The sequence below is a fragment of the Liolophura sinensis genome, chromosome 1, assembly GCF_032854445.1.
Source record: "Liolophura sinensis isolate JHLJ2023 chromosome 1, CUHK_Ljap_v2, whole genome shotgun sequence".
NCBI lineage: Eukaryota > Metazoa > Mollusca > Polyplacophora > Chitonida > Chitonidae > Liolophura > Liolophura sinensis.
The window spans coordinates 78,320,114-78,334,933 of record NC_088295.1 but is presented as its reverse complement, the minus strand read 5'-3'; the positions used below and the strand labels follow the sequence as shown (position 1 = coordinate 78,334,933).

General features: G+C 38.7%; 2 protein-coding genes across 5 annotated transcripts in view; one reads left to right on the top strand and one right to left on the bottom strand.

The window, feature by feature from the left end:
- Positions 1–2,083: 2,083 nt before the first annotated feature.
- LOC135461601 (uncharacterized) overlaps positions 2,084–14,820 on the bottom strand; it is a 24,915-nt gene continuing 12,178 nt past the window's right edge. The window contains exons 1-6 of one of the 4 annotated variants that reach the window (XM_064738771.1): positions 12,808–13,060; positions 11,795–11,925; positions 10,134–10,759; positions 7,568–7,747; positions 5,895–6,190; positions 2,084–4,871 (exon numbers count right to left, since the gene is read on the bottom strand). In XM_064738771.1, coding sequence (XP_064594841.1) covers positions 7,641–7,747; positions 10,134–10,759; positions 11,795–11,919 — 858 coding nt within the window. In that variant the 5' untranslated portion in view covers positions 11,920–11,925; positions 12,808–13,060 and the 3' untranslated portion in view covers positions 2,084–4,871; positions 5,895–6,190; positions 7,568–7,640. Of the gene's footprint in view, positions 4,872–5,894; positions 6,191–7,567; positions 7,748–7,780; positions 7,984–10,133; positions 10,760–11,794; positions 11,929–12,807; positions 13,164–14,820 lie in introns of those variants that run through there. The other 3 variants (XM_064738769.1, XM_064738770.1, XM_064738772.1) reach the window with 3 other exon arrangements.
- The window catches only part of LOC135461599 (FAST kinase domain-containing protein 3, mitochondrial-like), a 38,568-nt gene continuing 36,962 nt past the window's right edge, over positions 13,215–14,820 (top strand). The window contains exon 1 of the mRNA XM_064738768.1: positions 13,215–13,730. The gene's annotated coding sequence lies outside the window, so the exon portion shown is untranslated. The remainder of the gene's footprint in view (positions 13,731–14,820) is intronic.

The window sequence follows — 14,820 nt, the reverse complement described above, 5'->3', positions numbered from 1 at the left end:
ATTTATAAAAAGAGACTGCCACACCAAAGGCATTGAGCAGGTTGAATATAGTCGTTAATGTAGTTCGCTGGTTCAATGGAGGCCATAGGTGGCAGAATCCTCCGAATGCAAATTATACCTAATATATATATATCACAAGGTACACAATTTCAAAGACAGAAGACTCAGCTTTACATAACTGGACATCACACAGGGAAAAATAGTCAATTTCAACCAAACAGCGTTCGTTCGAAAGCTAACACATTAAGCTTTACATTGGCGTGTACATCGGCAAACAGGCATGCTTTCAGTTGGCTACACGATTTGTTTTTTTTTTTATTTGATTGGTGTTTTACGCCGAACTGAAGAATATTTCACTTTCTTGCGTACACGAAGCCGGAAACCCTTAAGTTTGTAGGTTTGTTGTTTAGTCGGACAAATCCGGTAACAGGGAGAAGATAGTCAGGGGACAGTTCTGGCTTGATTTCTCAGCGATGAAAGCCACTGGAGACACCATATTTCTTCCATCGACCAAGTGAAATGTTCTTTAATTTAAAAAAGAAAGTGATTTTTATTTCCACAAGTTTGACATGTTTTCCCCATAGCAAGACATTTTGGAAAGTCTGCCAGGTGGCTGGAGATCCACAGCGGTAGAACTTTCTTGAACCTTTGGACTGGTTTTCTGTTTGTTTGATTGTGCCGAAATTTCCCCTTAAGTTTGGTACCAGTAACTGCTGCACAAACTTTACAAGGGTCAGAAATTCCAGAGATAGATTTTGCCTCCTTAAGAGCAGATTCAATCTGACCAGCAATTTTAATCTCCTTATTTAATTTGATATCGAGTTCGAGCAACATGCGTTCTGTTGTTGTTATTTTTTCAATAAGCTTAACATTTCCTTACAGAAAGTAATAAAGTTACATGTAGAAGCTGTTACAACCTAATTCACGGAAGGCAGCCATGTAACTGTCAACAGTTTCATTGGGAAATTGAGCTCTCATAAGAAAACCAATACGCTCTACACTGACACTTACCGTGTGGGCGAAATATATCTAGAGGGTAGCCATTTCTCTCGAGCAAGAACTGTCGGAGTCTTCACCTTGTAAGGGCAGTGTACAGAACACTCTTTGTCCCTCAGCTCCGAGTGACTGTAAGAGAATAGCCTTTTTCCGATCAGCTGAAGCATCTTTTGTGTCACCAGCAAGCAGGCAATTTTCAAACAGACGTTTTTTCCAGTGCGGCCAGGGTATGGTCGGTTCATCGAGAGTTGGTGAGAATGAGACCGGTGCATCAATCCCCGCACAAGCCATCTCGAGTGCAGCCGAAGCAGGCGTGAAGTCATAGTGTATGGACGTAAGGTTCTTGCTTACCGCAAGATATGGTATATCCGTAAGATGGATATGAAGTAATTAAATAGTAAGGTAAGGAAGGCAGATGTACTAGTTGACACACTGAGTTCTACTCTTCCAACTGTACAAGATTCCAGCGCGGTGCGCATGCAGTGATACACATACGTACAATATGACGTTAGTATGCCGAAAGCATATGACGAAACACTACACTTCAGTTTCTGACAACCAACACGTTGTGGAGAGTGTCGCGCCAGTTAATAACTCTGGAGACCTACTTTCGATTTTGAAAGGACTGTTTGCTTTAAACCTCGCATGTACGCGATAGCTTTCTGAAATTTAGGATTACACACAAATCGTCATGCGTATACAGTTCGCTCTGTTTTAATTTTAGAAGCGTATCATTTAATTTTAAATCGCATTTATTTTGCACGCACCTTATTTGTAGGACAGGGGTCAAGGTCAAATGGCGTACCCGTCGTCTGATAGCTTCCAAATTCTTTATTTTCACCATTTTGGTGACTTTCAAAGATCTCGATTGCGGTAAGGTAGGCCTTAATATTATTAAGAACTGTTAAATACTTGAACGTTGGCTACCTTATATGGTGTAATTCTTTTCGCAATATACGCTATCCGAGGCAATCAAAAATATACCGATGAGTATTTGACATTTACCGTCACGATTCTCAAATTGCTCCAGCGCATTCGATAACCTTTCGTGAAACGAAACTAAACGAATAAGAAATGAAAGCACGAATCCCAACATAATTAAAATGTTTATTCAATGTATAATCATACCATATAAATCCCAATAAAACAATTAAGACACATCACGAAAGGAAGCTAATGTTTAATCATAACACACGGTCTAGTTTGTTAAGTGCACCGACACGTCATACTTGGGTGAAACTACTTTCGGCAATTTCTTCACATTTTTTCATGCCTCTATTATGGGTCTCTGGCGATTCTCGCCGATATAACCCCAAAAATGGAATACAGCCCTGTGTAGTTCACACAAATGCCCATTACATTCACGCTGTGTTGATAAGACAGTTATGTCTCACGAGATAAAAGCTATAAGCTGCAAAATATTAATATACTGAAGCATGTTATAACAAACCTTTAAAACGTGCATTTAACTGATACACCTGTAACTGTGTGAAAACGAACAATTAACTCCGCAGAAAATTTCTACATGTATACCATTTACATAAATCATACTTTTTTGTTAGCACTCGATCAGCAATGTGCACAATGTTTACGGTGTTTGATGCATGCTTTCAAATGACATAAGATGCAGTTCCGGATGCCTTGCAGACGAGAAAGCTACCATCTGCCATTTTCACAAAACTACGTAGGTCAATTTTTTCGTTATTTTTCTCGTAAGTCACGATGCCTTAACGCGCTGTACCCGAGAGAATATCCCATGGGATAAAAGTTTCAAAAAGTTTGATTTACGAAGTTTTGTGAACATGACCTCAGAACGCCATTAGTCCGCCAGTTGCGTATGAAAGGCAAACCCAAATATGAGAAAATCATTTCGCAAACTGAATAAACATCCAACAAATCAAATAACAATCTCCCATACTCAATAAGCATCTCCAAAACCGAATTGGACGATTAGTTTGTCATTCACATGTACTCAGGTAAATGTACTCAGGTAAATCCGATCCTCTATTTCAGGTGGGTGCTAGGTGACAGTTGCTCTCGGGATGCTTAACTCAGTTGAAGTTGCTTCTTTCACACTAGAGCTTTAGGCGGGAGATGATTATTCCGTTAGTTGGGTGGGGGAGGAGGGTGCTTATTCCGTTTGGGAGGGGGGAGGTGTTTATTTTGCTTGGAGGATGGTTATTCTATCGGGAACTGTGGTGCTTATTCAGTTTGGGCAAAGTTCATTCAATTTGGAAGCTGTTTTATTTATTTATTTTTTTTTTTTTGGTTTGTAAGATCTTTATTTCATTTGGGAGACATATTTTTGGTGGTGTTAGCTTTCAAATAGTTCTGCTCAGAGACCACCCACTTATGAACACCCTTGAATAACAATATAACAAATCATGGCGGTTATTGTACATTGCAAAGAAAATGATTTGCCTTGAGGCTGTTTACAAAGTTCTGGGTGGCATGACGGAAAGGTCAACACCAAATAAAATAATAATTAACCATTAAAATCAAAAGCTATAAAATAATTCTTCAATACAGAGTTGTAAGCTTTGGTTAAAACACGCAGACCACTTCAAGGTGAATGCTTTGAGATCAAATAAAATACAACTTGAATGCACTAACTACATGGAAGAACAGTGTATGCTATCTTGTCTAAAATAAAATTTAAAAAAAAAAACAGTTTATAAGCATCTTCAACATAAATTCTTGCTTCTTTCTCTTCGTATATTTTTAAAGTACGCATAAAACTTCAACCCACCTCCAGCCTTCGCAAAAATAAACGATTAATGACGGTTTCAAATAATTCTCTGCAACATTTATTTGTTCTTATTACAATATGTTTTCCACACTGAACTAGATATCGCTCAAAATAACAACAGTTTAACTCCTGTTACGATGGCACTATTTCATATCATACAATTTTCAAATCACTATTCTGGTTGGTCCATTATAAAGCGATGTCAATTGATTTAACAACGTAAAACATTCACAATAAATTCTTGAAAAGCAAAAGTAAGCTTTATACTGGATGTACACAGTAACCACAGCAGGTACGTTTGGAGATATAGGGCCTACTGATTAACTCCATAAGAGTAAAACCACCTGCTAATAGAGAAGTCAAATCAAAACAGGAGCCTATTCCAAGGTAAAGAGTTGTAAGAGATTATAAAAATGTAACATTAAATATAAACTTTAGAACAACCTAGCTAACACTTTAACATACAATAGAATAGATAAATACTCTTCTGTACAAAACGCAAAGTTCAACTTCACGTGAACAATTTCCACAAGTAGTGTTGTCTTGAACAGCTGCAATAAATAACACCATTGGGCACACCTTGTCTGCCACCAGGCCCTTCCTGGTTTGATTACTGAGTTTAAAAAAAAAACATTAAACCACACAGATTTTTTTATTAACCAAAATCACAAACCCAACCCCTTTTTGCAGGGAAAAGCATACATGAAACATCTGTCATGTAACTCATAAATTATTTCATCAAAAGTGTTCCATACACTCCTGTTAAGTAAATGTTCACAAAGTCATTCTTTCTTCATTGTAAACTTTGCAGCGACCAGAAAGCAAGTGTAGACTTTCCTTGCTTCACAAATCAAAAAAAAATAAAAGAAACAACACACCGCCGTTAATCAGAAAGTGCAGACAACTATACTCTCGGCACATTAATATTAAAAATTCCTGAAGGCTTTCTTGAGCTGTTTTTGCTGATGTTTGGTGAATTCTTGCTTGATGGACATCACTCGCCCATTAGCTGACAGTAGTTTCAAGATGGGATGCTTCCTCACAGAGGCCAAACAAGGGTCAAAGAGGTTGTTCTCAGACAGGTGTTGAGACTCTTGATGTCCAACATAGATCACAAACAGATCCACTGAAATTACAAACACACACAGGTGCATCACCCATATAAAATGTGCAATTTGTTGAAGTTTAAACAAGCAAACACTTGAGAGGAAATTTTGATTATTGCTACTGGGTGGGAATTACAACTAAAACCCAAAATGCTGAGTTCCTGTTTCAACAACCATTAACCATATATGCATATGTAATTTAGGCATGGGTTATACAAATCAACATACATATATATGTAATTTAGGTATGGGTTATACAAATCAACATACATGCATATGTAATTTAGGCATGGGTTATACAAATCAACATACATGCATATGTTATTTAGGTATGGGTTATACAAATCAACATACATGCATATTAATTTAGGCATGGGTTATACAAATCAACATACATATATATGTAATTTAGGTATGGGTTATACAAATCAACATACATGCATATGTAATTTAGGCATGGGTTATGTAAATCAACATACATGTACATGTAATTTAAGTTTCAGTAATACAAATCAACATACATGTATAATATCAACTAAAATATTTATTTATTTATTATTTTACTGGTGTTTTATTCCATACGGTACTCAAGAATATTTCATTTATACGACGACAGCCAGCATTAATGTGAGAGGAAAACTGGGCAGAGTCTAGGGGAGCCCACAACCATCCTCAGGTTGCTGACAGACCTCCCTAGGTACTGCTGGAGAGGAAGCCAGCATGAATAGTATTGGAGACTTATATGCTACACGTATATGTACTAAATATACTTGTTCATCTTTTACTGGTAGTAACCGTTAAACTCTTCACCATTAAACATATGCACCTAATGAAATGTTTGTTTGAACAAAATTTCCCCAAAATAACACTTTGTCAACAGACACTGTGCATGTAGCAACCAGTACCCAAAAGTCATATGTACATACAAATTTTAATTATTTTATTGAAAAGTATTTTTACTGAAAACGAATAGTTATAAATTACAAAGTCTTAATTTATTAACTAGTTTGTCATATTGCAGCCCCCTGGAGGCCTACACTTACCTCCATTGCTGATGGCTGCCTCGGCTATCTTCACCTTATTCTGACCTTGAAGAAGGTTAGGCTCTTCTAGTATCACATCTCTCTCATTGTTATCTACCAGCAGTAACATGACCTTTGACCATGTGATATTCTTTAGGTCAACAGGTTCCTTAACCAGTTCATTCCTCACTTCAATCCCCATGTCCTTTGTCAGACTAGTAACCAGCTTTTTGCAGGAATTGAGAGTCCGACGGTCCATTCCTATCAAAGTTACCTGCATCCTTCAAGACTAGGAAATCTGTCTTTACTTCTGGTTTCTGAAAGAAAGTCATTTTACGGTTCACTGTTTATGAGAACCGAATCAGTCAGTACAAGAGAGGTCTGAGTCTCAGATTGAAATGGAGGTTCCATCAAAAGACACTTCCTTGTAGTCTGATAAGTTATTAACATGGGCAAGATAAAAAAAAACATGATAAAAAGACGAAATTTGGTGAAGAAAACAAACTGTTATTCAAATATGATCGTGGTTTTCCAGTATGATGGGAATCACTATTTTTGGCCATGAATTGTCATGACATGACACCCACCAGTGTCATGTAAAAGAAATTAGACTGCCCGGAGCAAAGTGCCAACCTTTGCCTGGAAAACCTCTTGATTTGATGCCATAGCCAAGCGAGAGCAGGATTTGAACAAGTAGTATCATTGTCGAAGCACGACAGGAGGTCAAAGCACTACAGGAGGTCAAAGCACCACAGGAGGAAATCCACCCCAGTTTTCTACAATAGCCACTATTCTATTTCCTTTGATTTTACCAATCAAGACAATTGAACTGATTTATGGAACCTGGGTGCAACTGAGCCAAACAGTGGCTACTGTTCTATTTACTTGGATATTAGCAATCAAGGTACTTGAGCTCATTGGACTGTGTGTAACTGAGCCAAAATGTAGCTACTGTTCTTTTTCCTCTGAGTTCAGCAAATTCTCAGACCTGAGCTGACTGATGTGAGAGTCAAAAGGGTGCTACTGTTCTTATTTCAGATTTCAGTTTCTCAAGGCTTTTGTATGTTAAAACATCAACTTACAATTAAATTCCTGCCTAAAGAAATTCATCTTCTAGTTTGAAAAACACAAACAAACAAAAAATATTCTGACAGACAAAGTTTATGAGAATGTCAAAACAAGTGCCATAATATATTACCGCTATTACAGCACACCAGCGCAGCACAATGACCCAGGAGCCTCCCACCAATGTGGTCGTTGTGAGTTCAAATCCACCTCATGCTAGCTTCCTCTCCTACCGTACATGGGAAGGTCTGTCAGCAACCTGCGGATGGGGGTGGGTTTCCCCCAGGCTCTTCCCAGTTTCCTCCCACCATAATGCTGGCCGCCATCATATAAGTGAAATATTCTTGAGTATGGTGGTGTAAAACCCCAATCAAATAAATAAATAAATTAAAATAGTAGGGGGTATTCCACTTTGTGTTGTTAGTTCTCGAAATACAATTGTGTGAATGAATAAGCTACATTTGGACATTTCAGGATATATCATGACAATTGTCATGTCAACACACCAGTATCATGTAAGCATTTTGCATGAATCTAGATGGTGTGCATTTTGAAATCTGCATTCACACCTGTCAGTCAGCACTGAATCCAGTCAACATTGATTTTTAAGAAAAGCGATGGCTTATTACCTGTACTGTCTCTGACGTTCTGTTATGGTGCACTGATGCAGCTTGATCCATTCCTGGAGGGATTACAGCAGGATTAGGCCCTCTGTTGGCAAGCAGCCACCTTCATGCAAAAAAGGGTGATCGGCAGCTCTATCAGTAGTCCTATCACAATGGAGTACAGGATCCATGAGGCAGAAATCCCTAAAACAGAAACAGGAAACCAATGACAATGGAGTAGAGGATCTATGAGGCAGAAGTCCCTAAAACACAAACAGGAAACCAATGACAATGGAGTAGAGGATCCATGAGGCAGAAGTCCCTAAAACACAAACAGGAAACCAATGACAATGGAGTACAGGATCCATGAGGCAGAAATCCCTAAAACATAAACAGGAAACATGTGACAATGGAGTACAGGATCCATGAGGCAGAAATCCCTAAAACATAAACAGGAAACATGTGACAATGGAGTACAGATCCACGAGGCAGAAATCCCCAAAACAGAAACAGGAAATGTGACAATGGAGTACAGGATCCATAAGGCAGAAATCCCCAAAACAGAAACAGGGAACCCTGGAAAATGGCAGACAGAACCCAGCATGCAGATATCCCTGAAACAGAAACAGGAAACCCCTGGACAATGGCGGACAGAACCCAGCAGGCAAATATCCCTAAAAACAGAAATAGGAATCCCCGCACAATGGCAGACAGAACCCAGGATGCAGAAATTCCTAAAACAGAAACAGGAAACATACAATACTGGAGGACAATACCCAGCTGGCAGCTATCCCTGAAACAGAAACAGGAAACCCTGGACAATGGCAGACAGAACCCAGGATACAGAAATTCCTAAAACAGTATTTTATTTATTTATTTATTTGATTCGTGTTTTACGCCATACTCAAAAATATTTCACTTATACGACGGCGGTCAGCATTGGTTGGTGGAAACCGGGCACAGCCTGGGGGAAACACACGACCATCCGCAGGTTGCTGGCAGACCTTCCCATGTATGGCCGGAGAGGAAGCCAGCATGAGCTGGACTTGAACTCACAGCGACCACATTGGTGAGAGACTCCTGGGTCATTACGCTGCATAAAATACAATACTATACAATACTAGAGGACAATACCCAGCAGGCAGCTATCCCTGAAACAGAAACAGGAAACCCTGGAAAATGGCAGACAGAACCCAGGATGCACAAATTTCTAAAACAGAAACAGGAAACCCTGGACAATGGCAGACAGAACCCAGCAGGCAGATATCCCTAAAACAGTATTTTATTTATTTATTTATTTATTTATTTATTTATTTATTTGATTGGTGTTTTACGCCATACTCAAAAATATTTCACTTATACGACGGCGGTCAGCATTGGTTGGTGGAAAACGGGCACAGCCTGGGGGAAACACACGACCATCCGCAGGTTGCTGGCAGACCTTCCCATGTATGGCCGGAGAGGAAGCCAGCATGAGCTGGACTTGAACTCACAGCGACCACATTGGTGAGAGGACTCCTGGGTCATTACGCTGCATACAATACAATACTATACAATACTAGAGGACAATACCCAGCAGGCAGCTATCCCTGAAACAGAAACAGGAAACCCTGGAAAATGGCAGACAGAACCCAGGATGCACAAATTTCTAAAACAGAAACAGGAAACCTTGGACAATGGCAGACAGAACCCAGCAGGCAGATATCCCTAAAACAGTATTTTATTTATTTATTTATTTATTTATTTGATTGGTGTTTTACACCGTACTCAAGAATATTTCACTTATATGACGGCGGCCAGCATTGTGGTGGGTGGGAAACACACGACCATCCGCAAGTTGCTGGCAGACCTTCCCACGTATGGCCGGAGAGGAAGCCAGCATGAGCTGGACTTGAACTCACAGCGACAGCATTGATGAGAGACTCCTGCGTCATTACGCTGCGCTAGCGTGCTAACCAACTGAGCCACGGAGGACCCCCCCCCCCCCCCCAAAAAAAAAACAAAAACAGGAAACCCTGGACAATGACCTACAGAACCCAGGATGCAGAATTTCCTAAAACAGAAACAGGAAACACACAATACTGGAGGACAATACTCAGCAGGCAGATATCCCTGAAACAGAAACAGGAAACCCTGGAAAATGGCAGACAGACCCAGGATACAGAAATTCCTAAAACAGAAACAGGAAACCCTGGACAATGGCAGACAGAACCCAGGATGTAGAAATTCCAAAAACAAACAGGAAACATACAACACTGCAGGACAATACCCAGCAGGCAGATATCCCTGAAACAGAAACAGGAAACCATGGACAATGGCAGACAGAACCCAGCAGGCAGATATCCCTGAAACAGAAACCAATGACAACTGATGAACAGGGTCTAGGAGGCAATACATTTCACTTCAGTCAAATATTATAATTTTTGTTCTTAAACTCAATCTTTTCCATTGAAATTTATCCTTTACTGGTGGAATTTGTTGAGGATTAGTTAATGGCTGTAGGTGAGATTCAGTATAATGTTCAAGGATGAAATCAGGACTAAAACCAGCACTATACATCACCTGCTTTCAACTGTCACAAAACACTCACCCATTGAATACATCTCTGCACTGGCCAGCAGACTTCGGTCATATGCTTTGTTGGCTTTCTGTCCATGTTGCTCAACGGACTGATCCAGATTGCGCAGATGTTCAATCACATCATGCAGTGTGGCATTATTCTCTATCAGCCGTTCCAGCAATTCCAGTTGATCTATCTTTAGTAGCTGAGAGGTGTTCTGTACCACAAGCAACGTGATGTTAAGAGTATCCAGTCTCAGGTTTTGTCCCGTTATGGACTGGTTTAAAGCCGTGAGACCTTTCAAAGCAGATTCTAAGCTTCCAGTTTTGTCATCACAATGTTCAGATATGTTAGTCAAAGCTACTTGCAGATAACTTAGTGTTCTGTTTACGTCCATTAGGTCCTCCTTAAACTGGTTCATTAGACTTTTTTGAAAATTGACAAATGAGTCACCCTGGCTGACACTTTCCAAATCAAAGCTAAAAGTTCTGTCCTTTGTCGTAAAAATCACCAGGGAGCTATTCCTCTCCCAGGCAGGGGCAGATAACTCATGAGATGGTTCCAGTGTGCCATTTGAGCCAATGACTGGAGGTTGTAAAGTTTTGTAAGTGATTAATACTAGAAAGCTAGTGATAAGACCTGTTGCGCCACTGGTACTGAAATCATAATATTAAGACACAGGTTAGATATGTTTTGCCAAACCCTGAAAAAGTGAACCAAATAGCTTAATTTAAACTTCTCCTTTTATAGCAGTCTGCTTTAAGAAATTTAAACATTTTTGTCCTTAAAGGTGGAGAAAACATAAAAATGACATAAAGTTCAGATGAAAGAATGCGAAAAGTTGTTCCTAAATGTGGTCTTCAATATTTTTTCCAATTTTTTCAAAAGGAGAAAGACACTTGAAAATAATTTTGTATGGTGGGTATCTGGGACCACCTTTTGGTATTTATAGTCTTTGTTTAATAATGTCATAAATGAGGATGTAACACAGATTTAATAAATATTTTTGCACCAGAATTTGTTCTTTTCAACTAACAAATGCATTAAACCTCAATTTGGATCATATTTATATTTTTAATATGTTCATAAATATTATCATAAAATAAATGCATATGTTTCGATATAAACAACAAATTTGCAAGCATCACATCCTTATTTAGAACATTATTATGCACCAATGACAAATACCAAAAATTGGTCCCAAATACCCATCATACAAAAATATTTTTAAATACCCTTTTCTCTTGACTGAAAAAATCCAAAAAATATTAAAGATTATATCTGAAAATAAGTTTTGATATTCTTTCATCTGATTTTGGCATCATTTTGATGTTTTCTTTTCCTTTAGATATGAGTTTCATTAATTTTTTGGTATCAGTACATGTAGACATAAAATTATGTAGACATAAAAGAATTCCATGGTTTGTACTAGGCTTTTTTTACATTAGTTACACTGTTTTATTTCGCATTCCCCAAGAATTCCAGGGAATGACCACCATACGTCTATACATTTCAATGTTGACAATTTGAGTTATGTCATACAAAAGCAACCTGGATACTCATGAAGACTGCTACACAAAATTTATAAGGGTGTCATCTATCAGGAATTGATTTCACAAAAAAAAAAAAAACACAAGATACGTGGAGAATAATGAAAAACATGCAGGCCTGTAGAACACATATAAACTCACATTATTGTGATGACCTGCATCTTTTTCTTCAGAAGTGCGACGAGTTTATTGATGTCGTCCTCTGACAAGGAACTGTCAGGTTTAGGATTGACGTCTTTTTTATCCTCTGGAATGTTCTCACTCATACTTCTCTGCTGTAATTAACAAAGCTACATTTAACTTGTTTGCTTACGTTTTTTCTTTATGTTCTTTTTTGGGGTGGAGGGAGGTGGGGGTACAATAGCAACAATACTAACCACATTTGCAATGATGTCTCACTGAACTTTGCCATGCCAAGGACTTACGTCAGGACATCTAACCCTGAGAGAAAAAAAAAATACACCAGGCCTACCTCATCTGGTACCTGTCTCATCTCCTTGTGCTAATGTTTATGTCTTAAATGACTAGATATGGGATTGAACCTGGGTGTATAACTTTCAAGGTGGACACTTCTCACCTACTGGCCACTTATGCATGATAAATAATAGCATTTATATGTTAATAAATATATAGTACTATTTATATATAAATGTTAAGCAATCTAATCTTCTTCCCAGTAATAACATCTTAGTATCAAATATTCTTTGAGCAATTTAGGAACTTTAAAAAAAAAAATGTTTATCACACAACCGAGATATGTTGACCAACAAAATGGCTCCATAAAGTGTGAATATTTTCAATATTACTGTATTCTATCGCTTAAAGATCCAATGATTATGAAAACGGATTTTGCGAAATTGCCCAATTATGACTTTACTTTCTAAGCATTGGACTGAACTAGCATCCTGAGACATCTGCTGTCATTGTTTGTAATATTAGATAGATCACAAGCGCTAGATGTCTATGAAACCTTCTCATGACATTTTTTTTATTCTTGAGAAAGAAATTACGATGACATATCAAAGAAAGCCACACAGTTCGGCAAGTTCTTTAGACTTGGCGGTTCGTCTGCTATGCAAAGAAAATATGTATACCAGGTATGTAAATAAGATAATCTGTATTGATCAATGTGACATGCTACAGTTACTACTTACATGTGATTTCTGAGAAAACAGTTGGGCAACCTGTTAATATTTTGGTTTGTTATAGTCTTTGACTTCGCTTGCTGTTTACTTTAACATACATGTCTTTGTCTGGGCTGAGCTGCTATACATATGTAAGTGCTGATCTTTGTGCCTTATAATAGCACAACCTCCTGATGGTCATAGGTCTCCACTGGCTTTGCTGAGTTCCCTCCCAACCGGAACTTTCAGGTCTTCAAGCACTTTCTCTTTCCAGTCAGCAGAAGAGGGTTGATTAAAAAGCTACACTTATAAAACAGTCGGTTGTTGGACTAATAACAAATTAACCTGTTATTCAATAATACATGTATGTCGGATTGGGGTTCACGAAAAACGCTCATACATTTTCGAAAACATGACGTTAAGCACTGGATGCCCTTTTGCTAATCTGTTGAAGTAACACTTTTAGCTTTAACATTCCATATTTGTTGGGTTGTTACATTAACGGCACCCTTCGAACACGGCACGAAGCCAACCTGGTGAGGTTTTCCGGTCTGGATAAGGACGCCTGCTGGCAATGGTACCTCAACTGTGTCATCACTTCCGGAAGACAAGAGGCATTAAGTTTTGGAAGGAAAACAACACATGCACGTGGTCTCCTGTCATTTCGCATAAAGAAACACTCCTAGATGGTTAAAATTACTTGTGTTCGGAAATAGTGTAGATTTGTGTCAAATGAAAAGGACTGAGGGTGTTGAATTGGGATAGCAACCCTCGTCATCTTAACTACAACAACAACACGCCCTTGGCTTATACAACTGCATTATGTAAAATTGACTATTTCGTAATGTGAATAATCTAAAAATTAGTCGCCCGACGGAGAGCAGTAGCGAGGACAAGAAACACGGACTCGGCTGAACACCGACAGGAAAGAAGCCAAGTTTGTTTAGTTCGGGGTAAGGAAATTTTTAGCCTAACAAACAAAGTAACCTAGCCCGAGTTGGCTACAACTCCTCTCTTTTTATATTGGGCTGGCGGAGTATTGTAGCCACAGGGGGAACCAATGGTAACCATGCACGGATTCACACCATGTCCAATAGGTTCTTTCTAAACAATTGCTGCAATGCTTAAGTGGTGTCAACTTTGGCGAGCTGAGAGGTATGAGCAAAAGTTGACATCAGTTTCGGACCGCAGCCATTGTTTGGAAAGGATTTATGGGACATGGTGTGAATCAGTGTATGGTTTACAAATGCTTGCCTTTGTGGCTACGATACCAGCTAAATTTAAAGAGAGGAGTAGAAGTAGCCATCTTGGGCTACCCAGGCCCATGTCTATACTTGTCTTAATCTGTGGAAATTTGCATAAATGACAGTGTCTAAGGTACCGTGCAGCAATTCTGTCTGACTTTTAAATTGTCCCTCTGCGCCCTAGTTCAATTAAATTAAAGTCAAGATCTATTTTCAACAATTTTGATATTTACATGTACCTGCCTCAAATTACGTTTAATCATTGAACTGCAAAATCCAGTCGGTCCATTCCACAGAGCAATTTGCAAAACGAAGTGAACCTTTAAATCTACTCTAACACAGCTGCACATGTTGATTTCCCATATGGATTGAAGAGAGTAGGACTTTACTATTTTAATTGAACTACATGTATCTACCCCCAAGATATAAATCCCTCGAAACATTATTGACTACATACTTGTACTGTATTATTCAGGTTTCTCACCTGTACATACATTTGACATAAAGCACACTCACTCCTGTTTCTCCCATTGAGCGCGTCACTTACTTCATGGATGGCCTTATAGACTACTTGTCGAGTACGGGCTATCCGTATCATATTAGGATATATGACAGATGTGTGCAGCAAGAAGTTCATAAGGGTTTCCTTGAAAATGAATGACTACATCAACATTGGTACCTATCATTTGACTATATATGGATTCAAATTTAAGGAATCAGTGTCCTCCAGTAGCCGTCATGTTATCAGAGAGCCCTTAGTAGAATTGTATTATATTTGAATGGTATCAAGGGAGCTGTT